General features: G+C 44.8%; 3 protein-coding genes and 1 non-coding gene across 12 annotated transcripts; 2 read left to right on the forward strand and 2 right to left on the reverse strand.

Moving 5' to 3' along the window:
- The first annotated feature begins 238 nt into the window (after positions 1 to 238).
- Positions 239 to 3,518, forward strand: txnipa (thioredoxin interacting protein a). The gene is made up of 6 exons (XM_061760142.1): positions 239 to 620; positions 850 to 925; positions 1,450 to 1,597; positions 1,677 to 2,036; positions 2,148 to 2,432; positions 2,515 to 3,518. Exons 1-6 carry the CDS (start codon positions 368 to 370, stop codon positions 2,560 to 2,562), a joined length of 1,170 nt encoding a protein of 389 aa, XP_061616126.1. The 5' UTR covers positions 239 to 367; the 3' UTR covers positions 2,563 to 3,518.
- Positions 3,519 to 9,989: 6,471 nt separating this feature from the next.
- On the reverse strand, positions 9,990 to 23,075 carry chtopa (chromatin target of PRMT1a). Of its 9 annotated transcripts, none has more exons than XM_061759666.1 (12): positions 22,936 to 23,075; positions 22,060 to 22,149; positions 20,948 to 21,098; positions 15,965 to 16,136; positions 15,730 to 15,876; positions 13,487 to 15,641; positions 12,644 to 12,691; positions 12,132 to 12,159; positions 11,888 to 11,953; positions 10,764 to 10,884; positions 10,310 to 10,361; positions 9,990 to 10,094 (listed from the first exon to the last, which is right to left on the reverse strand). In XM_061759666.1, the coding sequence occupies exons 1-6, from the start codon at positions 22,947 to 22,949 to the stop codon at positions 15,451 to 15,453; spliced, it is 765 nt and encodes a 254-aa protein (XP_061615650.1). In that variant the 5' UTR covers positions 22,950 to 23,075; the 3' UTR covers positions 9,990 to 10,094; positions 10,310 to 10,361; positions 10,764 to 10,884; positions 11,888 to 11,953; positions 12,132 to 12,159; positions 12,644 to 12,691; positions 13,487 to 15,450. The 9 variants fall into 9 exon arrangements, with proteins under 9 accessions (XP_061615650.1, XP_061615656.1, XP_061615652.1 ...); XM_061759672.1 differs by adding an exon at positions 12,460 to 12,573 and having other exon boundaries at positions 9,990 to 10,361; positions 12,132 to 12,153; XM_061759668.1 differs by adding an exon at positions 12,460 to 12,573 and having other exon boundaries at positions 9,990 to 10,361; positions 12,132 to 12,153; positions 13,394 to 15,641.
- LOC133471552 (small nucleolar RNA SNORA8) lies at positions 11,054 to 11,193 on the reverse strand. Its single transcript, XR_009786251.1, has one exon. It is a non-coding gene; the product is annotated as a small nucleolar RNA SNORA8 (small nucleolar RNA).
- A 193-nt stretch (positions 23,076 to 23,268) lies between the features above and the next one.
- On the forward strand, positions 23,269 to 27,215 carry snapin (SNAP associated protein). Its single transcript, XM_061759673.1, has 4 exons — positions 23,269 to 23,403; positions 23,596 to 23,642; positions 25,395 to 25,513; positions 26,379 to 27,215. Exons 1-4 carry the CDS (start codon positions 23,279 to 23,281, stop codon positions 26,484 to 26,486), a joined length of 399 nt encoding a protein of 132 aa, XP_061615657.1. The 5' UTR covers positions 23,269 to 23,278; the 3' UTR covers positions 26,487 to 27,215.
- Positions 27,216 to 27,232: the final 17 nt, after the last annotated feature.

Genomic DNA, 27,232 nt, shown 5'->3' on the forward strand with positions numbered 1-27,232 from the left:
TCTGCCTTTGTCGCACTTGGCAAGCTTGTCGTCGACGCAAGCGCGGGCTGTTTACTCCGAAAGTGCTTTCGGTATCTGGCGACCCCGCTCGGCTTCCTGTGCGCACGAGCTGAGCACGTTGCTGCGCTGCCGTGAGCACGCGGTGTTCACGCGTCGACGCCGGCCGCCGATTGGTCGAGGCGGGCGAGCGCACGCCGTTCGGCCCAATCGCGGCGCTGTTCACGCGTGTTCACGCTCGCTCCGCGTGAGCAGCTGGGGCGAGTTGGGACAAACTCGCGAGCCTTGTTGACGTCGCGCTTATAAGACCAAGCTAGCGGCTCCGAGCCACACTTTTTATACTTGTCGTCGTTTGTCCTCGCAGGCAAACATGGTGGCGATGATGAAGCGAGTGAAACTGTTCCAAATTGTTTTAACGGACTCGAAGACGTTCTATTGCGGCGGGGACAGGCTGTCGGGGCGCGTGGAAGTGGAGGTGAACGAAGTGACGCGCGTGTCCGCGCTCAGGCTTCTCGGCTTGGGATGCGCCAAAGTGGAATACGCCAAGGGCAAGCAGCGCTGTCGACAGGAGGCCGAGTACCTCCGACACGAAGCCGTTTTGCGCCTTGAGGAGCAGCCGACGGGTACGCTCTTGTTTCACTTTCGTTTAGACTATGGCGTGTTTGCGAAAAGACAATAAGGCAAAGGCAAACTCGTGTTCCTTCTATGGGAACAGCTCCGAAAACGTCAACGGCGAGAGTCACCGGAGTCTGCAGAAAACACGCACCGACTGTTATTTGTTGGATTGTTGAAACTGTGTTCGACGCTTATCGCATCGATGATCTTTGTTTTTGTTTTTGTTTTTCTTCCCAGACTCTGACGGCTCGGTTTTGCTGAGGCCAGGCAACAAGTACGAATACAACTTTGGATTCGACCTACCTCAACAAGGGTCAGTGTCATTTCTTGGATGCCATTGCAACGTGGTTGGTGATTGAGTCCATTGTCTGCAAATACTATTGCCATAAACCGATTGAGCCGGTGGGCCCCCAACTTCTATTGAAATCTCACGGCACGTTTATTTGACGTATTCAGTGCAAAAACCGTGCACGTCAGGTTGGACGTGAACACGTTCTGAGCAGCAGGTTGTTAACCTTCTGCCATCGATTGGGGTGGGGTCCTTTAAAGACATGAACTCCGAATGAAACGTTTTGACTTTTTACAATAGTTTGTCCTTTTAGCATTACAACAGCTTTACAACTGAGAAGAAGTGGTCTCTTTTGTTTGTTTGAGTGTAATTCTCCTTGTCTTGTGTTGTAATGGGTCAACGTGTAAAGTAAAACTAAAAACGGGCAAGAAAGTGGCAAATGTTTGCTGATTTGAAAAGGGGGCTATTGTCAGCTGACGAAGCAGTCTCATTAATGTTCACATCGTAATGAGAGAAGTGTCATAATACTCGTGTACGTTTGTTTACAGGAAGCTGGTGTCGTCTTACAAAGGCAAGTTTGGGTATGTCCACTACTATGTAAAGGCCAAGCTTGAGAGACCGCAGCAGCCCACCCTTGAGTGCAAGAAACACTTTGAAGTGGAGGAACCTCTAGATGTCAACACGCCAGACCTGCTGGTTGGTTCACTGAACAAAACGAAAACATTGAGCAGGAAGACTCGGGACCTAGATTTTAACCCGTAATGTGTCTGCACAGTGTCCTACAGGGGGTATGAAAGAGAAGAAAGTCACCTGCATGTTCATCCCAGACGGCCAGGTGTCGCTCAACGCCAAAATCGACCGACGCGGGTTTTGCGAGGGCGAGGATATCTGCATCAACGCCAAGTTCGAGAACACGTGTTCGCGCATCGTGGTTCCCAAGGCCGCCATCATCGCCAAGCACACCTACCAGGCCAACGGCCGCACCAAGTTCTTCCGCCAGAAGCTGTCGTCGGTGCGAGGGAACCACATCATCTCCGGAATGTGTGACGCTTGGCAGGGCAAAACCATCCGGGTGCCAAAGATCAAACCGTCAAAGCTGGACTGCGACCTAATCCGCATGGAGTACGCGTTAATGGTAATATACTTTCAAAAGTAATCAATCAATCAATGAATGATCCGATGCCCGTCCTCGAGAATCAATAATAATAGCCATTAATGTTTCGATATTTCATTTTTTTTTTTTTAGATTTATATCCACATCCCCGGGAGTGAAAAGCTGATCTTGGAGCTGCCTTTGGTCATCGGGACCGCCGGTCTGGGCAGTCGAAGCAGCAGCGTGAGCAGCCAGGACGGTTCGGTCAGCTGGGTGTCGCTCTGCATGCCCGAGCTCCCCAGCTACGGCGACGTCACCAGCGACATCCGAATGGATCAGCCGCTCACGCCGCTCCTGGATGCCTTCGACGGCGACGACAGCCCCATCTTCATGAACGCCCCGTCGTTCTGTTTCCCGCCGCCTCCGGTGTACACAGAGGTTCGTGTTTTCCCTCTTACCAATCATCATGCTCGTGAGAGGGTATTTGCCAGTTTCTAACTGAACTTTCCATGGTTTCCAGACTGAGGAGGAGTTCAACATCAATGCTCACATGTTGCCAGTGTGCTGAAGTGCATCAGCGTTTTGGACAACTGTGCTCCAGCTCTCAGACACTGTTAGACTAAGGCTAGTGGAAAAGAGAAAGAAGCTCCCAAGCATTGGGAGCTGCGGTGGACACGAAACGTGCTTGGCCGTCGTGCGGGCTGTTCTCTCTGCACTCGGCCACCCGAGTCTTCCGCTGCGGGGCCGAGAGCTGGCGAGCGTGCAACGCTCCACCTCTCCTGAACAAGATGTCCCAATTCTATCTGTTGGCGGTCACTTTATTGCTTGATTACGGTGGCAGCCCCAACTGCGTGCTGTTCGATTCTGGAGCGGGTTTAGTTCCTCACCATGCGTTGTCATTCCAGGGTCATCAATAGACAAACCCTCCTTTTGCCTGTTACTCTTAGCATTTGTTTGGGGCTTGGAAAGGATTACTCTTAATGGTAGATGAATCTTGCCTGGATGCTGACAGAACCTCATTGTTCTATATTTCTTTTCATGAACATATTTGTTTGGAGAGGTTTGCTGTTGAAGGTTGTTGCACTTTTTCGATGCATTTTGCTGTACTACTGCCTGAAGTGCTTTTTATTTGAATCTGATGTGGAATTTTCGGTGGTTAAGACTTGTGGTGGAACCTTACATTAGCTTTGCAAACCCACATGCACTTTTCTATACCCTGTCAGTGCCAAACAGGATTTTGAAAGGTCACATACTATCGATCTACTTGCCATAATTATTTTAAACTCAACATTTTAGTTATTCAATGTTGGGATAATGGAGGGGGAAAAAAACACCTGATCTGTACCTGATTTTCTGTTGTCGTAGACAACATTTCACTTGTAGATCCTTGCTGTTTTTGTTTCACAGCTTCCTGTCTTCAGGACACAAAACCAAGACTGATTTGTAAAAACAAGTGTGTTTGGATTATGCATCTTTGATACTTGTATTTTTTTATGTTTTTATAATAAACTCATTTTTGAAACATTTTCTTGTATCTGTCCCTTTTCTGCACTGATTTGAAATTCACCTTTGAATTACATTTTACTTATGCGACGAATCACTTAAGTGGAGGTATTTTCCAAATGTAGCATACTATTCATATTTACTCATTGAAATACTGTATGCTGCTAATAGATGCTTGTCAATAGAATTACAAAAACAGACAATCAGTAAATCCAAGCTAGTGCATGAGTACTTTATTATAACTAAATTTAATGCGACTGATCTGATTTTGAAAAATGGTTGATTTGGTGCATTTGTAAGTGCAAGGGGCGACTGTAACGTTTCAGCCAATTGTAAGGCAGCACACACTGATCTGAATCCCAATTTGTGTTTAGACGTTCACCCAAAAATATACGTGGGAACCGCTAAGGTGTAACAAGCCGAGATGGCCGAAATTTTTGTCCGACAGTATGGTCTATACGTATAAAGAAAACACGTGTTTAGGTATGCACTGTCACTGACTGGAGTTCAAAGAAGTCAATATTGTACAGAGGTTGAGCGCACAGCAATAAATTAATTTGACAAAGATCTTAGCTAACTTTACTGATAAAAACAGTAAAGGTGGGGCTCAAAGGTGAGCGCCTGTTGGCCGGGCCTGCACTCAACCGGGTGGCCCCCTTGGGAGCCAGGCCTGGAGGTGGGGCTCAAAGGTGAGCGCATGGTGGCCGGGCCTGCACTCATGGGGCCTGGCCAGGCACAGCCCGAAAGGGTAATGTGGGTCCCCCTTCCCATGGGCTCACCACCTGTGGGAGGGGCCATAGAGGTCGGGTGAAGTGTGAGCTGGGCAGTGGCCGAAGGCGGGGAGCTTGGCGATTCTATCCCCGGCTACAGAAGTCGGGCTCGCCTCCACCCACGGCTTGGGCTCTGGTACAAGTCCTCTTGAGAGGGGTTGGACTCTCTTCCACTCTGAGTTGCCCACGGTGAGAGGCACCGAGCAGACGTGGGTATACTTATTGGGTTAGGGTTCAAGTCAGGGCTCTGGCTGGGCCATTCAAAAAGTCACGGAGTTGTTCTGAAGGGTCATTGTCTTTTTTTAAGGTGAACCTTCAGCCCAGTCTGAGGTCCTGAGCACTCTGGGGAAGGTTTTCGTCCAGGATATCCCTGTACTTGGCCGCATTCATCTTCCCTTCGATTGCAACCAGTAGTCCTGTCCCTGCAGCTGAAAAACGCCCCCGCAGCATGACGCTGCCACCACCATCCTTCACTGTTGGACAGGTGATGAGCAGTGCCTGCTTTTCTCCACACATGCCACTTAGAATTAAGGCCAACAATTTCTATCTTGGTCCTATCAGACCAGATAATCTTATTTCTCACCATCTTGGAATCCTTCAGGTGTTTTTTTTTTTTTTAGCAAACTCCATGCGGGCTTTCATGTGTCTTGCACTGAGGAGAGGCTTCCGTCGGGCCACTCTGCCATAAAGCCCCGACTGGTGGAGGGCTCCGGTGATGGTTGACTTTCTAGAACTTTCTCCCATCTCTGAAGCTCAGCCACAGTGATCTTTGGGTTCTTCTTTACTGCTCTCAGCAAGGCTCTTCTCCCCCTCTTTTTTTGTAACCTTGGCCAGATCTGTGCCGTGCCACAATTTTTGTCTCTGAGCTCTTCAGGCAGTTCCTTTGACCTCATGATTCTCATTTGCTCTGACATGCACTGTGAGCTGTAAGGTCTTATACAGACAGGTGTGTGGCTTTTCTCATCAAGTCCAATCAGAATGATCAAACACAGCTGGACTCCAATGAGCATGTAGAACCATTTTAAGGATGATCAGAAGAAATGGACAGCACCAGAGTTAAATATAGGAGTGTCACAGCAAAGGGTCTGAATACTTATGGCTGTGTGATATTTCAGTTTAAATTTTTTAATAACTACATTTACGTTGTTTTCTGTCAATATGGGGTGCTGTGTGTACATTATGAGGAAAAACATGAACTTAAATGATTTTAACAAATGGCTGCAATATAACAAAGAGTGAAAATTTTAAGGGGGTCTGGAAATTTTCCGTACCCACTGTATATAACTGGCAATGAGTCTTTTACATCTCTGTGGAGCTATTTTGGCCCACTCCCCCTTGCAGAGTTGTTTTAATTCAGCAACAATGGAGGGTTTTTTTGTTTTTCTGTTTCAATCGGATTCAAGTCCGGACTTTGACTTGGTCGCGACAACACCTTGATTTTGTTTTTTTTAAAGGGATTCGGAAGTTGACCCGATGGTGTGTTTAGGATCATTGTCGTGCTGTACAACCCAAGTGCACTTCAACTTGAGCTCATGAACTGATGGCCGAACACGCTCCTTCAGGATTTTCTGGTAAAGAGCAGAATTCATGGTTCCATCAATCACAGGAAGTCGCCCAGGTCCTGAATGGAAAAAGCAGCCCCAGACCGTCAAACTCCCACCACCATGTTTATTCTTTTTCTGAAGTGCACGAAAACTTCTTCCAAAAAGTTAAACTTTTATCTCATCAGTCTCTAGAATATTGCCCCAAAAGTCGTAGGAATGATTCAGATTTTGTTTTTGCAAAAGTAAGACCAGCATTTTTGTTCTTTTTGGTCAGCAGTGGTTGTTGCCATTTTTGCTCAATCTCTTCCTTATAGTCGAGTCATGAACAATGACCTTAACTGTGGCAAGGGAGGCCTGCGGTTCTTTAGATGTTGTCCCAGGTTCCTTTGTGGCCTGCTGGATGAGTCGTAGCTATGCTCTTGGGGTAATTTTTGTTGGCCGACCACTCCTGGAATGCTTCACCACTGTTTCATGTTTTTTCCATTTGAGGATAATGGCTCTCACCCTGGTTCACTGGAATCCAAAAGCTTTGTAACCCTTTCCAGACTGATGTCAATTCATTTATTTCTCGTCTGTTCTTGAATTTCTTTGGATCATGGAATTTTGTTGCAGCTTTTTGAGATCTTTTGGCCAACTTCATTTTGTGAGACAGGTTTTATTTAAGTGATTTCTTGATTTAACGGGTTGGGGGTAATCGGGCATGGGTGTGGTCAGAGAAAATGAACCACAAAAATTGATTAGCCACTGTTAATTCATGATTTAACAAGCGGGGTCATTACTTTTCCCACACAAGGCTAGGTAGCTTTGAATCGTTTGGTTTTTTTTTTCTTGATAAAATAACCATTAAAATCACCATTTTAAAACTGTATATTATGTTTAGTTGGGTTATCTTTATCTGATATTTACATTTGTTTAATGATTTTAAACCAAGTGGAGTAATTATGCAAATATACAGTATGGGAATTTGAGAAGGTATTGACCACCGTGGTCCATACTTTTTCACGGCACAGTATGCTAATGATTGCTCTGATGCTGACGTCATTCGATTTTGCTGTGCGGCAGATAAGGCAGCTGTTTATCTCTGAGCGTCAAAAGTGGCGCTTTGTCTGCATCATCACTGTTTCATGCTGAAATGCTGTAAAGTGTAACATAGAGAACTGTACCCCTACTTTGAGGGGACTGAAACGGTTCATGCTTCAGCACTCTAAAGCTGCTGGTTACTTTTAGACTTTTTACTACTACCGCTTTTTTTTTGTCCCGCTTACTCATTACTTACAGTACAATTAAGGTAGTAATAACAGTAACAGCCTTTGAGATGTGTAACATATAACATTTGCGATTTCCATTGCAGTAGAAAAAAATCGAAAATCTGCTGAAATTTAATCCAGGCAACTGGACTTCCTCTTGTTTGTTGAAGACAATTCCCCAATAAAGCCAAAAGGCTTCTTTAGGGCAATATCTTGGGTGAGAGTCGAGTTCCTCTATTTATGTCTCTGGTGGGTGTGTTGCCGGGGGGGGTCCGATTGGAGTTGTTGTTTTTTTCTTTTGACTGCTGAGTGACCGTTTGCATAACTACCGGTCATTCAGCTGCCTGTTCCCAAACGTCCATTTTGTGGTCACTGTCTGTCCCCACGCCGTAAAACAATCTTTGAAGGGGAGATGAGCGTTTTAAGCTGACAACAGGTGAGGGCGAAAAACCTCCGTTGAGAGAGGGCCTTTTTAGTTTGATGAAGATGGCTTCCTTCACTCCTTTCTTAAATCCTTCTGAGTTTCCCAGACAAACCAGCCACGTAAGGGGACCACAACATTCCATGTCTTGGTTTTTTTTGGGTCCTCAGATACTGCATCTCTCTGTCGTAGGATTAAGACTGCTGGAAAATACAAAGAAGAAATAGTAGCTGAATAAGAAATCGAAGGAGCTAGGCCATCTTATCTACATTAAACTACACTGTCTTTGGGGACACTATGCAAACACTCAAAACAAGCAGTTGCTCCTTTATTTGTGAAGGCAACAGCGCAAGCTTCAGGTAGCTTCCTAATATTCCGTTTTTCCATTTCGCGTCACAATCGTGGAGTCTGTGGATGGACCACACACAAGAATTGTGATCATATATTGAACGGGTTCAACATTTTACAATTGTCGCCCCACGCTGTTTTTCGAGCAGATCGGGGAGAACAATCACTTTCAACACAACCATTGCTCAAGATCATTTTTGAGACACCCGATAGTTGGTCCTTTGCTGCCTTTGATCGGAAGGAGGGGGAAATGCCCAAATTTGTACTGATTATCAGTATGTGTCTAACCCGCTTTATAGAAACACGTGTTGTTTAAGTCAGTGGCGTTGTGGCTACAGTATGGGCTGGGGTATTTCCAATCAAATAGCGTTAGAAGAGTGGCTAGATGTTTGGCAATGCTGTAGGTGGGGTAGTTAATGCTGTTTACACGAGTGCAGTTCCTTCTTTGTGAATTTTTTAGTTCATAATTGCAAGGTGTTGTTTCCCCTGAGTGCACGCGGCGGTCAATTCCTTCCTCTTTTTCTAGCTTCTGAAGACATTCAGAGATCTTCTTTTTGAATCCACTGGTGATATGGGATCCCTCTTATGTCTTTCATTTGAATTTTCGTTCTTCGTTCGGTTTTGCCTTGCAGTCGGTCCCTGGTGTCGCTGAGGATCACGGTGATCATCAGAATTGTGAGAAGGCTGTAATAACCACTCACGCACTGTCCTGCCCAGATTCAGGAGGAGGATGGAACACGGAATGGACAGATGATCCGGTCACTTATTTTGGTTTGGACTCCAGTTTTTGTACTATGCGAAGGAAGTGACAGAAGCACCATTTACCATGTTCTTCTTCCTTCGCATTGTCATAGTATCAGCACAAGCACAACAGGTGTAATAAGTAATGAGGTGAAAGGTTGTGGGATAGAGGATAGACCTTGGTGGGTGAATGGACAGAATTAGTCTGCGCCTGCCCACATGTCCGCTTTCCAAGAAAGACTCATTCCCAAATTTAGGCTTCCAGTTGCACTGCTGTTTACAAGTGCAAAACACAGTGATGCAATGTACACAAACATGAATGCGTTACAGACTTGGCGCTCTAGATTCCAACTGTGATGTATGGGCCACTGCGGTCCACCTGTTTACACAAATATACACACACAGGCACAACACAATCTTATGAGCAATAGAGGGAAATGTCACTGTGCCAAGGGGGGGGGGGGGGGGGGTGAGCCTCCCACCCACCCTCTAATTTTACATACAAGAGTGACCAAATATTAGGAACACGTTTAATACTCTTTAAGTACAAAGTGTGCTTCACTTTTTTAACCTGAATGACAATGACCGAAAGTGAGAACGTACACACACCATTGTGCTACTTAAGTTATATAAAGCATTTTAGTTCGCACCTCGACGCTCACATGTAGCCAAATAAGGTAGGCAATATTTTAAGAGCAGCTCGGCATATGTAGTGCAGTTCTTCCCCACTGTAAACACAAATACCTCTTTGATGACGTGCCCAGTGTGTGTATACAGCTAAGTACAGTACTGTTTGAACTGCAGCTTAATGAATTACTTCTGGCATTAGTTCAATGGTTTTGGCATTTATGTCCAAACTAGCAACATAATACTCTGGGGATAACCACAGAAGGTAAACATTTGAGGTCAAACTGAGCACTGTGAAGGTTAAAGTGTTGCAAGTTTCCATGAGCAGAAGTCCTGTCTTGAGAAAAGGAACCCATTTGGTCATTCTGTGAACAACTGAAAACCTGCTCTTTGGTGTGTTGCCGTTTTGCCAGACAAGAATTGACACGGTCCCACATCAGTAATTTCTCCTCCATACTAATCTCCAGTGAAATACAATGCAAACAATTTAAAGCTTTGCAACAACTTGCATCATTTTGGTTTCCCCAGCCTAAGGCCAAAAAAATAATTTAATTAAAAAAAAAAATACACATTTGGAGATGCATTTATTTTTGAAGCACTCATGTACACTGTGTACAAAAGACCACAGGGCAGATAAAGTCACTGGGTCATATCCTACTGAAATGTTGCCATATGGGGATGCACTGCCACATACTGGACAGTCAAATGTACTACTTCAGATATATACAAGTGCTACATTTTGAGCATTTTTTTTTTTTTTTTTTTTTTTTTAAAAGAAGGCCAGTGACAAAGGACAGTTTCTAAAAGAGTTTTATTAGTTGCTTACAAACCAAAAGCAGATCCAAAATTTTTTGCAGACATTAGAATGCAATGACAACGCTTCACGTCCATCACGGGGCCTGTCAAGTTTAAAAACAAAATCAGAACTCCACTAAACAGATAAAAAGCCATTTAACATCATGTTCCCGACAAGTCTTCTCAGCAGACTGCTGCAGAAGCCCACTGGGATGGATTTTATTTCTGGTCAAGTCCACAGCAAGTCAGGAACAGAACTACCTGAAAGCCTTGGTATATGACCAATATACCCAGTTATTTAAAAAACATTATTACTTACAGACATTGTAGTTTTATGTTCAAGACGCTTCTGGAACAAGCAAACCGGTCAACTGTGAAAACAAAAACAAAACAAGATTGTACTATGGCCGCATTTACAGGATTCTTCAATTCCCCCCCCCCCCACACGAGCAGAATTTATGTACAAAAATATTCTCTTTAGCCTAACTGTGTTTTTCCTCAATATGAGGCAGCATGCACACTGAGGGCCAGCTTGTTTCAACAGTCGTACCAGGACTCCAAACACTGGCAGTGAGGAGACCAACGATGCCAGATGTTGACTTGCTCTCGCACTTCATTTTGAACATTCCTGCTGATGAAGCAGCAGGCTGCAGATACCAACAGTGCTAAGTACAAGAACTAGTGCTGGCCGATTAATTGATTATTAAATCATTGTCAAAGTTGTGTTGACATGCATATTTCTAAAAGCCCTAATAAGATGTAAAAAGACAAACCGTGGCACTGATGCAAGTTCAGAAGTCGTGTCTGTCATCCGTGAGGCCCCAAACGCAACGCAAGGAGTGTAATGACCTTGGCTGAGCAATGCCTGCTTGAAGACTACAGCTTCATCCCAACCTGGAGGAAGCGCATGTTAAAAAAAAAATGGTTTAGACCAGTTCAACTAGTTACGGCAGACTCGAGTCAGACGCTACACCCGCTTTTCGTTATGCATTTAGTTCTGACATCATAAAATGTTGGTCACGATGCCTAACAACCAAAATCCCTCGACTTTTTGCCCAAAATGTGATGTGTCAACAGTCATACCAGGACTCCCCGCACACGCAGCGAGGCGACCAACGATGCCACGTGCTGACTTCGCTCTGGCACTGACATTTGAACAAGCCTGCTGATGGGAGCAGCTGGCTGCAGACACCGTACAGTGCTGAACATTGGTACAAATGCTCACTGGCCTCCAACAGGTATGAGCACGTAACTACTACTACTAGAGCCAATACAATAGCCAAATCAAAAGCTAATGCCTTACTCAGCGATTCTTAACGTGTGCTACGAGTTGATCACCATCAGCTGTACCCACCACTGAATTAAATACAAATAAAATTCAAAACATTTAAAGATAAAACGGCAACCAAACACAGATTAAAGCTTATCGCCATAGCTATGCATACAGCCTATTTAAAACTTCACTTTTCATGTGTAGAACATTTAAGTAGAGTTCAGATGCATTTAACTTTTAAATACAATATATTTGTATGCAATCATTAACCGTTTTAAGACAATTGTTGACAATTGACAATTTTCATTTCACTTTGACGTGCACCACGTCAAGTCACGACAGAATGTTAAAATGTGCACAATGTTACAGTGGCTTATAGTAGTGTTAGGGGAAAAAAATGTAGTTTTTGATGACCTACTATGCATCTATTTTAATGTCATTGTGGACCATTAATAGGAGGTAACCATCACATTTCTGGAGGGGAAAAATGTTTACTCCTTTGTACAGGTATTTTTTTTAACAATCTGATCTCATTATGTTATAGCAAGTTATTGGAAGCATTTTTTTTTATTATTATACAGCCTAATCTGGCTAAAACCAGTTATGCTTATGCATTATATTTACATTTATGTTGCGTGTTGGGTCAGGAGGCGAAGGGTCAGGGAGGCCGAGATTCAGAGCAGGCGACTCCTGTAGGAGGCAGCAGAAGACCGATTGTGAACTTTCAACGCCAAGCTTATTCCACCATCACAAAGTCCCCAGATTGTTCAGAAAGGCAATTGTCACTCACGAGTCAGCGCAGTTGAACATATTTTAGCCAATCATCATAAACTGTAGCTTGTGGACAAAATACAAGCAAACAACTTACCCAGCTGGCCAAGGGTCCGCTTCTGTACCTGGCACAATGAAACACGACTACTTTTAGATACAGAGACGTCAATAGAACAATAAATGACAGCGTGTCTAGCAAGTGTCATTTCTCGTAAGTAACACTACAGCAGAGCGTGGACTGCAGTGGGTTGCAAGAGGATTTGTTGCTCTTCGCACTGCAAGAACTTGACAGCCCACCAAACAGGACTAAAGCACTTGCTGTGCCCAACAGGCCATTCGATTTAACGCAAGCAACTTATTACTTTTAAGACAACAGAACTCTGTATTGAATTTTGTATTCAACTAAATAGGCCCAGAATACACACCAAATGCATTTGTGATTATTCTTTGAAGCGATCATCACTCCATTCTAATTTTTCCGCGATCTTCTTTTGGCGGTGTGCATTATTGGGGGACGGCATCCTTTAAAGCACAGGCCACTATATAAAAGGGAATAGGGTACTTTTGACTGCTTTCATTTTTCTTGTCAATGACATGAGCAGTACTGACCTCACATCCTGGTTCAATCGCCAGCCGCAAAAGCAATGAGAGCCCACCCTGCAAGAGAATTTCACATTCAGGTTTGGATCCGACTTCCATCAGTGCCGTTTAAGTAAAGCCTATTCATGCAAATAACCCACAACAAAATTGTACGAACGTATAAATAAGAGAATCGTAATGTATCAGGCCTCATTGACACCGTGCAGCAACCGGTCGTGCTGAGGTGAAAGCAAAACTTGATGTAATGTGGCCACAGCTCCCATGGGAAGAAGAGCCCACTGCACAGGACCATCCCCCAAAATGTGAACAAATGTGTGGCAGTCGAGTTGGAATGAGACGACTTGAACGTTAAACAATAATGTAACGTGAACCGAATGTAACGAATTTAAGCTATTTGCCAGGAACAAAGCTACTTTGAGAGGCATCGTGAACCCGCTGAAGGCATATATAATAAGAATGTTGAAATGGTTAACATTACAGACATATGGAAGTGATCTTGGTCATTTTGTTAACTAGCATGCGACGAGTCACGTGCCCAGTAGGCCTGCTCGCGCTACTATTTCGGCGATCGCGTAAAGAAATAACGAAATCACAAAACGAATTGGCTTTATAAAACGTCAGATGTTTTATAAAGTTAGGCCTAATCAATCATCTCTCCACCATGATTAAATAACAAAACACCGCTGATGAAAGGCATTAGAATCTAGCTAGCCTAGCTGGAAGCTAACGTCGCTGTTCTACAACGTGTATAAATGTTACCAAAGCAATTGGATCACCGTCCAGTAGTTTCCGTCTATCTAAAAAAAGAAAAGAAAAAAAAAACCCACATTATTCCAGTTGGTGCGCTTGTACCTCAGCTTCAGGGAACTTGCTTGCAACCCGACTGCGACTGGTCTGAAGTCGGACCCTGCCAAGTCCGAGACCAAAGGAATGACTGACGCTGCTGCAAAGCTATTTATACGGCGCGTTGCGACAATTGTAAGTAGTTTACGATAAATGCTAAATTGTGCTTCTTGCTGCTACAGATTGTAATTTGCATTCTTTTCCGTTCCCTTGAAATGTATTTATATTTTATGTTACGATTTAGTGTTTAGACCTCACTTTGTGCCACAGTAATTATCTAACTTTTGATTCATAATCCTTGACAAAGTTAGAAAATATATCACAAAGGCATTTTTTTTCCATCTGTCCCTTTCACATTACGTTTCAAAATAAATACAAAAACTACATCCTCCGGGGTCCGATTTCCACTTTGGTCCAATTTTCTGGAATGCAGAAAAATGTCAAAGATGTTTGAAAGTATTGAAGTGAAGGCGCTGCGCAGGTCAGTCAAGTGCAACTCATCTAGCCCTACCTTGAGGGTCCTCGCTTAAAAACGCCTTTTCCAGTTTATACAGAACTCTTCAACATATGGGAGGTTGGAGCTATACATTTCATTTTACTGGAACCAAGGAGTCCAACTAGTTGGCACAATAGTTGTCTGAAATTGAGCTGGTCATATAAGTTCTCTTTGTCAAACCCATCTATCCATCCACTTTGGACGAGAGGCAGGGTACACCCTGAATTGGACACGTCAGTCAGTCGCATGGCATATAGCCTAGACAACCAACCATTCTCACACACAACTACAGGAAATGTAGTCTTCAATTAACCTACCAAGTTTTGGTAATGTGGGAGGAAACCAGACTACCTGGACAAAGTCACACTGGGAGAACATGCAAACTCCACACAAGGTTCTGCAGAGCCCAGATCTGAACCCATGACCTCTGAAGTGTGAGGCAGATGTTCTAATCAATCGGTAACCATCCATGTTTGCCAGACCCAGTGCGCCAGAAATGTTTTTTTTTTTTTTTTTAATCACTCCATTGAATGATTCCACCTCAGTCCACTGATGGCACGCTCTGTAGACCAGCATGCAACTACAGGGGGATCACACTCATTTTATGTGGGCCACGCAAAGTGTAAGCCAAAGTAGAATTAAGATAGTTCATTTTGCAGCATTTGGCTCATCATAGAATATCCAGAAAATTCCCAAACTGACTTGAAACTTTGTCAAATTCAGGCAGACCTCTACAATTATGCACTTTAAATACATGCAACGAATAGCTTATCCCAATACTATCCACATAGCATACAATTTATACCCAAGACCATTTATCTACATACAAGATAATTACTACTGGTAGTAATAGTTAAGCTTGTCTTTTGATTTTCTCAATAATATTTTCTGACTGTTGAACCTGCAGTTTCTTTAAATTTAGCGGGAAATATGTTCCGTGAATGGCTACGGAGATGAAGGGCAAAAAGGTCTCAAAATCCTTCCTTTAAACACACACACACACACACACACAAATTCATAGTTGGCTGAAAAATGCTTTGTTTACACATTCTTTTGACACAACTTATGAAACATTGCCAACAAAAACACTTTAGAGGACCAAATTGTATGTGTCGAAACATAACATTTGCAATGCCAGAAACAAAGTCAAAAGGGGTGACTCAAATATAATTAAAAAGTGGGTTACACATGAATAGACCTTAAACTGGTTTTAAAAGGACATTGTAAAATAAAAAAAAAACGACTTGAGTTCTTCAAGATTTATAAAAGTCAAAATGGGCTTCATAGGAACAGCTGTAGAAAGTAAATGTGCATGAAAGCACATTCAGTATTACTGATTTTCTGCTTGTCCAAAGAGTCCTGAACTCTTTATGCTCTCATCGAAAAGACTCACCTCATTTTCTGAGAACAAGTAAACAACACTACACAGTACGTGTTAAAGGAGCTGTACACTTCTCGCAGTAACTCAAGTCCAGTGTCACTCCATATTATCTGCGTCTGCCTGGGCCATGTAGGCATCCAGTTCAGCATCTAGGTGACCTTTGGTCTTTGACATGTAAGCATCCAGCTGGTTGTCCAGTTGCTCACGGGTCATGGAAGGTCGGCCAACACCTCTGCCACGGCCACGTCTGCCAGCAAAACCGCCGCGTCCACGGAGACCACCGCGCCCTGTCCACAAACAAAGCAATGGTGAGTGGAAAGAAGACAAAAACATTTTAAAGAATTCAATGAACAAATGGAAAGAAAGAAAGAACACCTCTGGATACTCCTCCACGGGGTGCTCCTCTCCCCATAGCCCCCCCTCGGCCAGGAAATCCTGCACGCTGGCGGCCTCCTCTACGCATTGCCATTCGACCAGCAGAGCCACGGCCTCGCATGGGGAAACCCGGAGCCATTCGCTTTCCTTCATTCAAAATAAACAGTTAAGCACAAACGTGGACAATGGCACTAGCATGCATTTGGAAAATATCTGTTTAAAACTGATTAGGCACCTCTCAGGGAAAGAGCACCTCTCATCATTCCTCCTCTGCCTCTTCCGCGAAGTCCTCTGGTCATCCCACGCATTCCTCCCCTGCCACCGACAGGAACTCCACGCATTCCCATGCCAACTGGCCGACCCAACCTGGCTTGGATGTTGCTCTTCCCCAATCGTTGCTTCAGGCTCTGACAAATCATTTCAAACGGGGTTTAAACACCAGCACTTTCAATTGGGAAGCTCTGATAGGACTGGCCCAAACTCAGGATTTGTGCTCTTCGCATATCAGCCATGACAAAAGAAATGAGACTGTGGCTTGAACACTCTTGTGTGTCGAACGCTGTTGTCACACACCTGGAGGCGGCAGCAACATCTTGATTTTGAACAGACAGATCTTGTTTGGTGCATAAAAACAGTGAATGACAGCGAGATTCAAACATATTCCTACACTTGTGAACTAGAAAATGTTAGGTTACCACTGAGGAAAAACTTAACATTTTATGTCTGGGTTTGCATGCACGTACCATATGTTTGGTAACAGCATAAATAATAGTAATAAGTATTTTTGTCTGATGGCAGAACTCTGCGACAACAATTTCTGTTGCACGCCAGACATCTCAATGAAGAATGATTGCCATGTGGTAAATGTTGGTGCAGGTAGTCTCACCACGCTGCACTGTTTGCATATCTGTTGTTGACCAATACTGGCCACTCAAGCCAGAGTAGGATCTTCTCCATTTGCACACTGACTGAGGAGTATCTGCAACATTTGCACAATCAACATTGTCCCAGATTATTGCACTACTCGCTTGAAGTCTCGGCGCCCTTTGCACAATGGTCATTGCACCGGACTATTACAATATTAGTCATTCGAACCGCTCAAAGTGCAAGAGGACTTTGCATCTTTTTTCACAATTGCCCTAAAAAAAAAAAAATAAATAAAATAAAATAGTAATAATAATACTGTACCGGCACCCCTCCTTGAGCAGTCACCTTATTGTGGTGGAGGGGTTTGTGTGTCCCAATAATTCTAGGAGCTATGTTGTCTGGGGCTTTATGCCCCTGGCAGGGTCACCCATGACAAACAGGTCCTAGGTGAGGGACCAGACAAAGCACTGCTCAAAGACCCCTAATGATGACGACAAACAATGGACTTCATTTTCCCTTGCCCGGACGCGGGTCACCCTGGCCCCCCACTGGAGCCAGGCCTGGTGGTGGGGCTCGAAGGCGAGCGCCTGGTGGCGGGACCTGCACCCATGGGCACAGCCGGAAAGGGTAACGTGGGTCCCCCTTCCCATGGGCTCACCACCTGTGGGAGGGGCCATTGGGGTCGGGTGCAGTGTGAGCTGGGCTGTGGCCGAAGACGGGGACCTTGGCGATCCGATCCCCGACTACAGAAAGTGGCTCTAGGGACGTGGAATGTCACTTCTCTGGCAGGGAAGGAGCCCGAGCTGGTGTGCGAGGTTGAGAAGTTCCGACTAGATCTAGTCGCACACTCATCCACACACAGCTTGGGCTCTGGTACCAGTCCTCTCGAGAGGGGTTGGACTCTCTTCCACTCTGGAGTTGCCCACGATGAGAGGCGCTGAGCAGGTGTGGGTATACTTATTGCCTCCTGGCTTGTCGCCTGTACGTTGGGGTTCACCCCGGTGGACGAGAGGGTAGCCTCCCTCCGCCTTGGGGTGGGGGGACGGGTACTGACTGTTGTTTGTGCCTATGCACCAAACAGCAGTTCAGGGTACCCACCCTTTTTTGAGTCCTTGGAGTGAGACCTGGAAGGACGTGATTGGGAGGACCGGCCCCCCCGATCAGAACCCGAGCGGTGTTCTGTTATTGGACTTCTGTGCTCGTCACGGATTGTCCATAACGAACACCATGTTCAAGCATAAGGGTGTCCACACGTGCACTTGGCACCAGGACACCCTAGGTCGCAGTTCGATGATCGACTTTGTGGTCGTGTCATCGAACTTGCGGCCGCATGTCTTGGACACTCGGGTGAAGAGAGGGGCGGAGCTGTCAACTGATCACCACCTGGTGGTGAGTTGGCTCCGATGGTGGGGGAAGGTGCCGGTCCGACGTGGCAGGCCCAAACGTATTGTGAGGGTCTGCTGGGAACGAATCCCCTGTCAGAAGGAGTTTCAACTCCCACCTCCGACAGAAATTTGCTCACGTTCCGGGGGAGGCGGGGGACATAGAGTCCGAGTGGACCATGTTTCGCGCCTCCATTGCTGAGGCGGCCGACCGGAGCTGTGGCCGTAAGGTGGTCTGTACCTGTCGTGGCTGAAATCCCCAAACCCATTGGTAGACACCAACGCTGAGGGATGGCGTCAAGCTGAAGGAGTCCTATCGGGCCTTTTTGGCCTGTGGGACTCCTGATGGGTACCGGCTGGCCAAGCGGAATGCAGCTCTGGTGGTTGCTGAAGCAAAAACTCGGGTATGGGAGGAGTTCGGTGAGTCCATGGAGAAAGACCTCCGGGCGGCTTAGAGTAAATTCTGGTCCACCATCCGGCGTCTCAGGAGAGGAAAGCAGTGCACCACCAACACTGTGTATAGTGGGGATGGGGCGCTGCTGACCTCGACTCAGGACTTTTGTGAGTCGGTGGGGAGAATATTTCGAAGACCTCCTCAATTCCACCGACACGCCTTCCTATGAGGAAGCAGAGTGTGGGTTCACTGAGGCAGGCTCTCCTATCTCTGGGTTTGAGGTCACCGAGGTAGTTAAAAAGCTCCTCGGTGGCAAGGCCCCCGGGGGTGGATGAGATTCGCCCGGAGTTCCTCAAGGCTCTGGATGTTGTGGGGCTGTCCTGGTTGACACGCCTCTGCAACATCGCGTGGACATCGGGGATAGTGCCTCTGGATTGGCAGATTGGGGTGGTGGTCCCCCTTTTTAAGAAGGGGGACCGGAGGGTGTGTTCCAACTACAGGGGGATCACACTCCTCAGCCTCCCTGGTAAGGTCTATTCAGGGGTGCTGGAGAGGAGGGTCCGCCGGAAAGTCGAATCTAAGATTCAGGGGGAGCTGTGTGGTTTTCGTCCTGGCCGTGGAACAGTCGACCAGCTCTACACCCTCGGCAGGGTTCTCGAGGGTGCATGGGAGTTCGCCCAACCAGTCTACATGTGTTTTGTGGACTTGGAGAAGGCGTTCGACCGTGTCCCTCGGGGAGTCCTGTGGAGGGTGCTTCGGGAGTATGGGGTACCGAACCCCCTGATACGGGCTGTTCGGTCCCCGTACGACCGGAGTCAGAGTTTGGTCCGCATATCCGGCAGTAAGTCGGACTCGTTCCCGGTGAGGGTTGGACTCCACCAAGACTGCCCTTTGTCACCGATTCTGTTCATAACTTTTATGGACAGAATTTCTAGGCGCAGCCGAGGCGTAGAGGGGGTTCGGTTTGGTGGCCTCAGTATTGCATCTCTGCTTTTTGCAGATGATGTGGTTCTGTTGGCTTCATCAAGCCGTGATCTCCAACTCTCACTGGAGCAGTTCGCAGCTGAGTGTGAAGCGGTTGGGATGGGAATCAGCACCTCCAAATCTGAGACCATGGTCCTCAGTCGGAAAAAGGGTGGCGTGCACTCTCCAGGTCGGGGATGAGATCCTGCCCCAAGTGGAGGAGTTCAAGTATCTTGGGGTCTTGTTCACGAGTGAGGGAAGAATGGAACGGGAGATCGAGAGGCAGATCGGTGCAGCGTCTGCAGTGATGCGGACTTTGTATCTGTCCGTTGTGGTAAAGAAGGAGCTAAGCCGAAAGGCGAAGCTCTCGATTTACCGGTCGATCTACGTTCCTACCCTCACCTATGGTCGCGAGCTGTGGGTCGTGACCGAAAGAACAAGATCCCGGATACAAGCGGCCGAAATGAGTTTCCTCCGCAGGGTATCCGGGCTTTTCCTTAGAGATAGGGTGAGACGCTCGGTCATCTGGGAGGATCTCAGAGTTGAGTCGCTGCTCCTCCGCATTGAGGAGTCAGATGAGGGGGCCGGGGCATCTGATTCGGAAGCCTCCCGGACGCCTCCCTGGTGAGGTGTTCCGGGCACGTCCCACCGGGAGGAGACCTCGGGGACGACCCAGGACACGCTGGAGAGACTACGTTCTTCAGCTGGCCTGAGAACACCTCAGGATCCTGTGGCTGGGGAGAGGGAAGTCTGGGCGTCCCTGCTAAAGATACTGCCCCCGGGACCCGATCCCGGATAAGTAGTAGAAAATGGGTGGGTGGATGGATGGAATGTACCGGCATTACCAGATAACTAGCAACCCTTTATTGCCCAGTGACTGTTTTTCTCAATGTCTTTATGTCTCAAAAGTGTTCTCTGTCAATTGACTGTTTGTTGTCGTACTAGAGCGGCTCCAATTACCGGAGACAAATTTCTTGTGTTTTTTGGACATACTTGGAAAATAAAGATGATTCTGATTAGCTTAGTTTCCAGTTGCTGGATTACTGCTTTCGTTTGTGTTTTTTCCAACTTTTACCTCATGCTGCATCTTCCAAATTTAACTGCTGCTAAATCATATGCAACTGTGAAGCAGCGTTTCAAGGCAACCTCATTCCACTTTAGCTTCATTTCAAGTCAGATTATCTTGTCCCCCCCCTTAATTAGGACACTTTTAAATTCGCCCAAACTTTAAGCACTTCAGCTGTTAGATGCTTATAATATTTGATAAACAACACCATGTAGCCCACTTGCTAAATGGTTAGTGTTGACCTCTTACATTACAACCTGTTTAGGACATAGCTCAAGGCCAGGGGGCCAGATGCGGCCCGCCACATCATGTTATGTGGCTCACGAAAGAAAATGATGCTACTCAAGTTCCGTGATTTTTGCTCAAATCTGTACTCAAATTCCAAATTGTCAATAATAAACAATAATATTGAGATATTGCATTTTTCAAGCATAACTACAATGCGGCCCGAGACAAAAAAAAGTTTGACACCCCTGGTTTAGGAAAACACCCTATGCAATAAGAATGCCCAATGATCTTATAGGTGCATCTGACAGTTCGCCTCACCTGTTTGTGACTCAGAGCAGCTTGCACCGAGGGGCGATTCTCCATCTGCTGGGCCAGGCGGCGATTGCGTGCACTAGCCATATGCTGTTGTTGCATGGTGGCTCGAATGCTAACCGCAGTGGGCTGCTTGTTCTTCAGCATGTTAGTGAAGCTTTAGAAGGTGGGAGGGAAAAGAGGAAGTAAAAGACAAGGACAGGGGGCACAGAAGAGGAGGAAGCAGGGTTCCACATCAAGTCATTTCTAAAGTCATGGATGCGGCCACACTTACTCGTGGCTCTTATGGCATTTATATTCCATTTGCTGGCACTCATTTCTCTCTTGAAAATATCTTTTTTTTTTTCAAACCAAGCATAAGAAGCACAGTAGAAAAAGATGGGAGTGAAGAGAAAGCTTTGATTTTAAAGAAAGAAAAAGACAGATACAGAAAGTGACAACAGTTGCCACTTACTGGCCCCGAGCTGACTGGCTCATTGGGTCATCCTGCAGTAGCAGAGGCCACGGACTAGATTTGGCTACTCGGCCTCTTACAGCAAGGACCGTGACATAGATGACATGCAGCAGTGAAGGCTGCTCCGTCACGTCCAAGCTAGGACCGAGTACCTGAACTTGTATAGAAGAGAGAAAGGAGTAATAGAACAGAAAAATGGAAGGTGCTTAACTTCAGCTGGTTTGAGAGAGAGAGAAACTTTTGAGATCTTTAAAAAGTGCAACATCTCCACTCCCTTCTATTGTGTATACTTCATGTATACTGTACCGTGTATATAACGGAGTGAGAGTGCCATGGAATTTTCAGGGCAGTGGCCTGGTCCAGTATAGGCCTAGCAAGTATTACCACTTCATCTCCCTTTGTGCACTGCTCACACATAGCGTCCGGCCTGGGCAAGCACATTTAGTGCCTTGCAATGTTCTTAATTCATCTTATGCACCAAGAAATATCCACAGGTCCAACGAAGCTGAGTGAGCAGTGCACACACAAGGGTAATTGAAAACAGCATCCATTTTGGCCCAGGTCCCTGACAATGGCCTTCTTCAGAGATCACAAGGACCTTCTAACACCAAGGATGGCCCTTGGGTCTGGTGTTAAACTGCAGACAGGGTGCATGGCGCCTCACCGCTCATTCAGGGACACTTTTGTGGTGCTCTTCAGGACAACTTTTTGAGAAGATGGAGCACTCATTTTGATTGTACTCTGTTGCAGGCTCCTGGAAACAAAATGAAAACAAAATAAAGGTGTTCAAGTTGTTGCACAAAGAGAAAAGGGAAAGAATGAGACTGCAATATGATACAGAATCAATGCGTCTGGCGTAACACATCACCAAATCATGCAATATAGTTTTATTACTATTATTTCCCATTGACTTTAAACTATGAAATGTCACTTGTGATAAAACCCATTTTAAGTTTCAATTTCAAATATATATTCAAGTATTTAACAAGTGCAAAGGGAATAATAACCTTTGGCTTTGCAGCTTGGTTAAGAACGCCACCAATAAATGGTGACACACATAATCTTAAGCAAAAACTATTCAAATCACCAATGGCCCAAAACCTGGGACATTTGCGTGGGTCGTTAATCTTGTGGGGCTACAAAAAGACAACACCTGTTTTAGTCATTCAACCGTTTGCCCCCTTCTTACACTGCACTCACCACGTAGACCTTGCAGCAGATAAGGCTTCCTTTCTTAATACGTATTTAAAACGGCTTTTTAAAGTTTTTTTTTCCCGTTTGTTTGTTTGGTTTTTACTGTGCAAAGGGTTTAGCGTTCTGAGGCTAGCAGGAATAAACTACATAGTTTTTTTTTGTTCGTTTCAAAAATACGTCGATAGGACCAGGTGAAACTGTACCAGTTTCACCCTGAAATTGTTTTTGCTAACGTCCCAAACGCTAGTTAGCATTTAGCATATCATTTACACTGGTATTTTAAAGTATCATGTCCGCTTAAATTAACAATATAGCAAGTCACGTAACTTCACTTGGTTTTACTTACAATGAATGTTGCATTGGTCGAGAAAAGCTAGTTTGCTAAACTTAGCTTAAAGAGCTAGCTTGTTCCAACACCACCAGGCCGAGAGGGCTTTGTTATTTGTCCCTTTTAGGTAGATGAAAAACTGCTCCTCCTAACTAAGGGTCGTAAACCGACGACGAGTACTAAATGACTTCTGGTATACTTTCTTTACAACGACACTGAAACGTTAAGCAGATGTTCTGACGAAGCGACTTCTTAAAATGGTGCTGCCTATGAAGCTGGATATCTCTGGAAGAAAATGGAGAGGCTTTTATGTCAAACGTCACGATGACGCGTCTTCCGGTGTAACTCTGTTCGCTTGACAATGAAAATGGCTTCTGCGGTCTTTGTTGTTGACAGTTCCACTGGCAAAGATGTTATTGCTGAGGGGATGCTCGACCTCTTAAAACCAGCCATCCAACAACTGGACCTGCATGTACACTCTGTCAGGTAAATGTGCGTCATATTCAACAGATTGATTTGACGTTATTTCCTCGTCATGTGCATCACATCGCTGCTAACTTTCGTTTTGCATGGTAGCCTCACGTGTCTCGTGACCCATGTCTCCAGCTCCAAGAATGTTAAACGGTCGACCTGCGCCATTGTTTTGTGTGTTTTATGTCAATTTGTTCTAATTTACAGAGAGAGCCAAGTTGAACTAAGGGAACACATAGACAATCTTGCCACAGGTAATTATATTTATTTGAATTTGACAAAATGACACATTCGCGACACACACACACACACACATCATAAATACATTTAATGAATATAAAAGCATTTTACTATAATGACGTACAGTAGGTACAGAAAGTATTCAGACCCCTTACATTTTTCACTGTTTTGTTGCAGTCATTTGCTAAAATCAATTAAGTTATTTCCCCCCCTCATTAATGTACACACAGCACCCCATATTGACAGAAACAAACTTTTTAGTTTATTTTTTGCAGATTTATTAAAAAAGAGAAACTGAAATATCACACAGCCATAAGTATTCAACCCCTTTGGACAGTATTTAGTAGAAGCACCCTTTTGAGGTAATACTGCCATGAGTCTTTTGGGGAATGATGCACACCTGGATTTGGGGATCCTCTGCCATTCCTCCTTGCAGATCCTCTCCAGTTGTCAGGTTGGATGGTGAACAGCCATTTTCAGGTCTCTCCAGAGATGCTCAATTGGGTTTAAGTCAGGGCTCTGGCTGGGCCATTCAAGAACAGTCACAGAGTTGTTCTGAAGCCACTCCATTATTTTAGCTGTGTGCTTAGGGTCATTGTCTTGTTGGAAGGTGGACCTTCAGCCCAGTCTGAGGTCCTGAGCACTCTGGAGAAGGTTTTCGTCCAGGATATCCCTATACTTGGCTCCATTCATCTTTTGTTTGATTGCAACCAGTCTTCCTGTCCCTGCAGCTGTAAAACACCCCCACAGCATGATGCTGCCATCACCATGCTTCGCAGTTGGGACTGTATTGGACAGGTGATGAGCAGTGCCTGGTTTACTCCACACATGCAACTTAGAATTAAGGCCAACATTTCTCACCATCTTGGAGTCCTTCAGGTGTTTTTTTACCAAACTCCATGAGGGCTTTCATGTGTCTTGCACTGAGGAGAGGCTTCCGTCGGGCCACTCTGCCATAAAGCCCCGACTGGTGGAGGGCTGCAGTGATGGTTGACTTTCTAGAACTTTCTCCCATTTCCCGACTGCATCTCTGGACCTCAGCCACAGTGATCTTTGGGTTCTTCTTTACCAGTTTGGTCGGACGGCCAGCTCTAGGAAGGGTGCTGGTCCTCCCAAATGTCTTCCATTTAAGGATTATGGAGGCCACTGTGGTCTTAGGAACCTCAAGTGCAGCAGAAATTTTTTTGTAACCTTGGCCAGATCTGTGCCTTGCCACAATTGTCTCTGAGCTCTTCAGGCAGTTCCTTTGACCTCCTTATTCTCATTTGCTCTGACATGCAGTGTGAGCTGTAAGGTCTTATATAGACAGGTGTGTGGCTTTCCTAATCAAGTCCAACCAGAATTATCAAACACAGCTGGACTCCAATGAAGGTGTTGAACCATCTCAAGGACGATCAGAAGAAATGGTCAGCATCTGAGTTAAATATGAGTGTCACATCAAAGGGTCTGAATACTTATTATGGCTGTGTGATATTTCAGTTTTTCTTCTTTAATAAATGTGCAAACATTTCAACAATTGCGTTTTTTTCTGTCAATATGGGGTGCTGTGTGTACATTAATGAGGGAAAAAATGAACTTAAATGATTTTAGCAAATGGCTGCAATGTAACAGAGAGTGAAAATTTGAAGGGGGTCTGAATACTTTCCGTACCCACTATATGTACCTAATTTGACCCAGTGTACATTTGTGACGAGTGTAACACGAATGCATAATTATATTTGTATTTAACTTTGAAAATGTGTTGTTTGTTTGTTGTTTATTTACAGAGTTATGCCGGATAAATGAACATCAAAAGGTGGCTCTAGACCTGGATCCATATGTAAAGAAACTTCTCAATGCAAGACGAAGAGTAGTACTTGTAAATAACATACTGCAGAATGCTCAGGTTTGTGTTGTGTATTTCTTTAAGCGGACAGCTGACATATTATTCAAAATGTACTTTTTAATTGCTACCAATAGTTCTCTGGAGTGTGCCCATCAAGTGTGAAATAAAACAACCAAGTAACTGCCTATTTCGGAAAAATAGTTTTATTAGACATTTTGAATTCCCGCTCCACTGTTCCACGTACGGCTTTCGTTACCTTGATGACAGCGGCTAACGGGCTAATGTTCGGTACCGAGCCTCCAGGCCACACAAATAATAATTTTCGATTGCCAGTCAAAAAATAGAAAGAATGAATGATACACTTCATTTTAACACCAAGCCGCTGAGTTCCACTTGGAAATTAGTGTAGCAAATCTGTCCATATGGCGCATGCAGCCGACACGTCGGCAACATAAAAGCTAAAAGTAAAATGCATGTGTAGAATTAATAGTTCTATGTGATGCTCACCAAACTGAGCTTTCATAGGATATGGTGAAATTTTGTGCGAAAATTCATCATCCTTGATGGCAGTCCACATTTTTGGAAAAGGTTTTGCAATATAGCACCAAAGCCAAAGAAAAAGCACCCTGAGTTCATCCTTAGAGGCTCTAAACTGAGGTATTGTGCAATGTGATCGAATTGCAGTGAGTTTGACCATTTTTTAATGCAAATTCTACAGTCCACTTAAAGTTTTTAACACCTGGAGTATGTTGTGGTTTCACCAGCCCATTTCCAGCAGTAGTAGCAGGCAGGTGCTGTTCAAGATTTTTTTTTTTAATCAGTTCTATAGAAATGACAACCTCATAGGAATAAATGCAACAAAAAAACAAAAAAAAAACATGTAGTAAACACAAGCATTAAAGTAACAATGTTCTCGTGTCCTCAGGAGCGTCTGAGAAGACTCAACCATAATGTGGCGAAAGAGACAGCACGGAGAAAGACCATGTTGGAGGCCTCAGGAGTGTTCACCTCACGCTCTCCCAGTAAACCCTGAGCATCCATGTCCTCTGCAATACTGTGGATTGCCCCAATCTACAAGGACACATCAATACAGGCATCTGTCCCTTGAAGAAGTTCACTCTTCCATTGACCTGAAGCTTGCTCTTTGGTGATATGCTGATGTCCTGCACTGCGTCATCTGATTAGTTTTGTGTTTATGATGAACCGTTTCCAAAAGTCTGAAGCCCATATATGTTATCAATTTGTAAACTGTTAGGTCTAAATATTTGGACAGTGGCAAAGTTTTTGAAGTTTTTTCCCTTACACACCACATATTGGGATTTACCTTTACTTCAAGAGGTTTCACATTTACGTACATGGGATTTACTATTCGGGTGTTACAGTATATCACTATCTTACGTCCTTTTTCGGGCACCCAAAAATATTTGGACCAGAATATTCTTAACTTGATAGTGACATTCTGCCATCGTCCTCCACTTTATTTGTCATGCAATGATTTACTGCAAATAGCAACTCGAGAAGTTTTAAAGGCAAATACTTCCATTATGGTGGTATATATGGGCAATATCATACAAATTAATTATCCAAATGCTTTTGGGGATAACTATATTAGTTCTACAATGAAGAACTGTTATGATGTCTCCAGTTAGGCTGAAAATATGTTAATGATCATGCCACACAATCATTTCCGTATAAGCCCTTCCCCTCAATGGTTTTGGGTTCTTTTGTGAATGTATATCAATAAAAACTGTGTTTTCATCCAGTAGTTTTAATTTTTTT

The sequence above is a fragment of the Phyllopteryx taeniolatus genome, chromosome 21, assembly GCF_024500385.1.
Source record: "Phyllopteryx taeniolatus isolate TA_2022b chromosome 21, UOR_Ptae_1.2, whole genome shotgun sequence".
NCBI lineage: Eukaryota > Metazoa > Chordata > Actinopteri > Syngnathiformes > Syngnathidae > Phyllopteryx > Phyllopteryx taeniolatus.

Bases quoted from the DNA above. Each gene is read 5' to 3' on its own strand.
- txnipa (XM_061760142.1), top strand. From the start codon at position 368: ATGGTGGCGATGATGAAGCGAGTGAAACTGTTCCAAATTGTTTTAACG. The intron at 621-849 runs GTACGCTCTTGT...TTTTCTTCCCAG, and splicing joins CCTTGAGGAGCAGCCGACGG to ACTCTGACGGCTCGGTTTTG. The intron at 1,598-1,676 runs GTTGGTTCACTG...GTGTCTGCACAG, and splicing joins TCAACACGCCAGACCTGCTG to TGTCCTACAGGGGGTATGAA.
- chtopa (XM_061759669.1), bottom strand. The intron at 21,099-22,059 runs GTGAGGCGCCAT...CACCTTCTAAAG, and splicing joins AAAGTGTCCCTGAATGAGCG to CTTCACTAACATGCTGAAGA. The intron at 15,877-15,964 runs GTGCCTAATCAG...TTTTGAATGAAG, and splicing joins AGGTGCTCTTTCCCTGAGAG to GAAAGCGAATGGCTCCGGGT.
- snapin (XM_061759673.1), top strand. From the start codon at position 23,279: ATGAAAATGGCTTCTGCGGTCTTTGTTGTTGACAGTTCCACTGGCAAA. The intron at 23,404-23,595 runs GTAAATGTGCGT...TCTAATTTACAG, and splicing joins CTGCATGTACACTCTGTCAG to AGAGAGCCAAGTTGAACTAA. The intron at 23,643-25,394 runs GTAATTATATTT...GTTTATTTACAG, and splicing joins CATAGACAATCTTGCCACAG to AGTTATGCCGGATAAATGAA.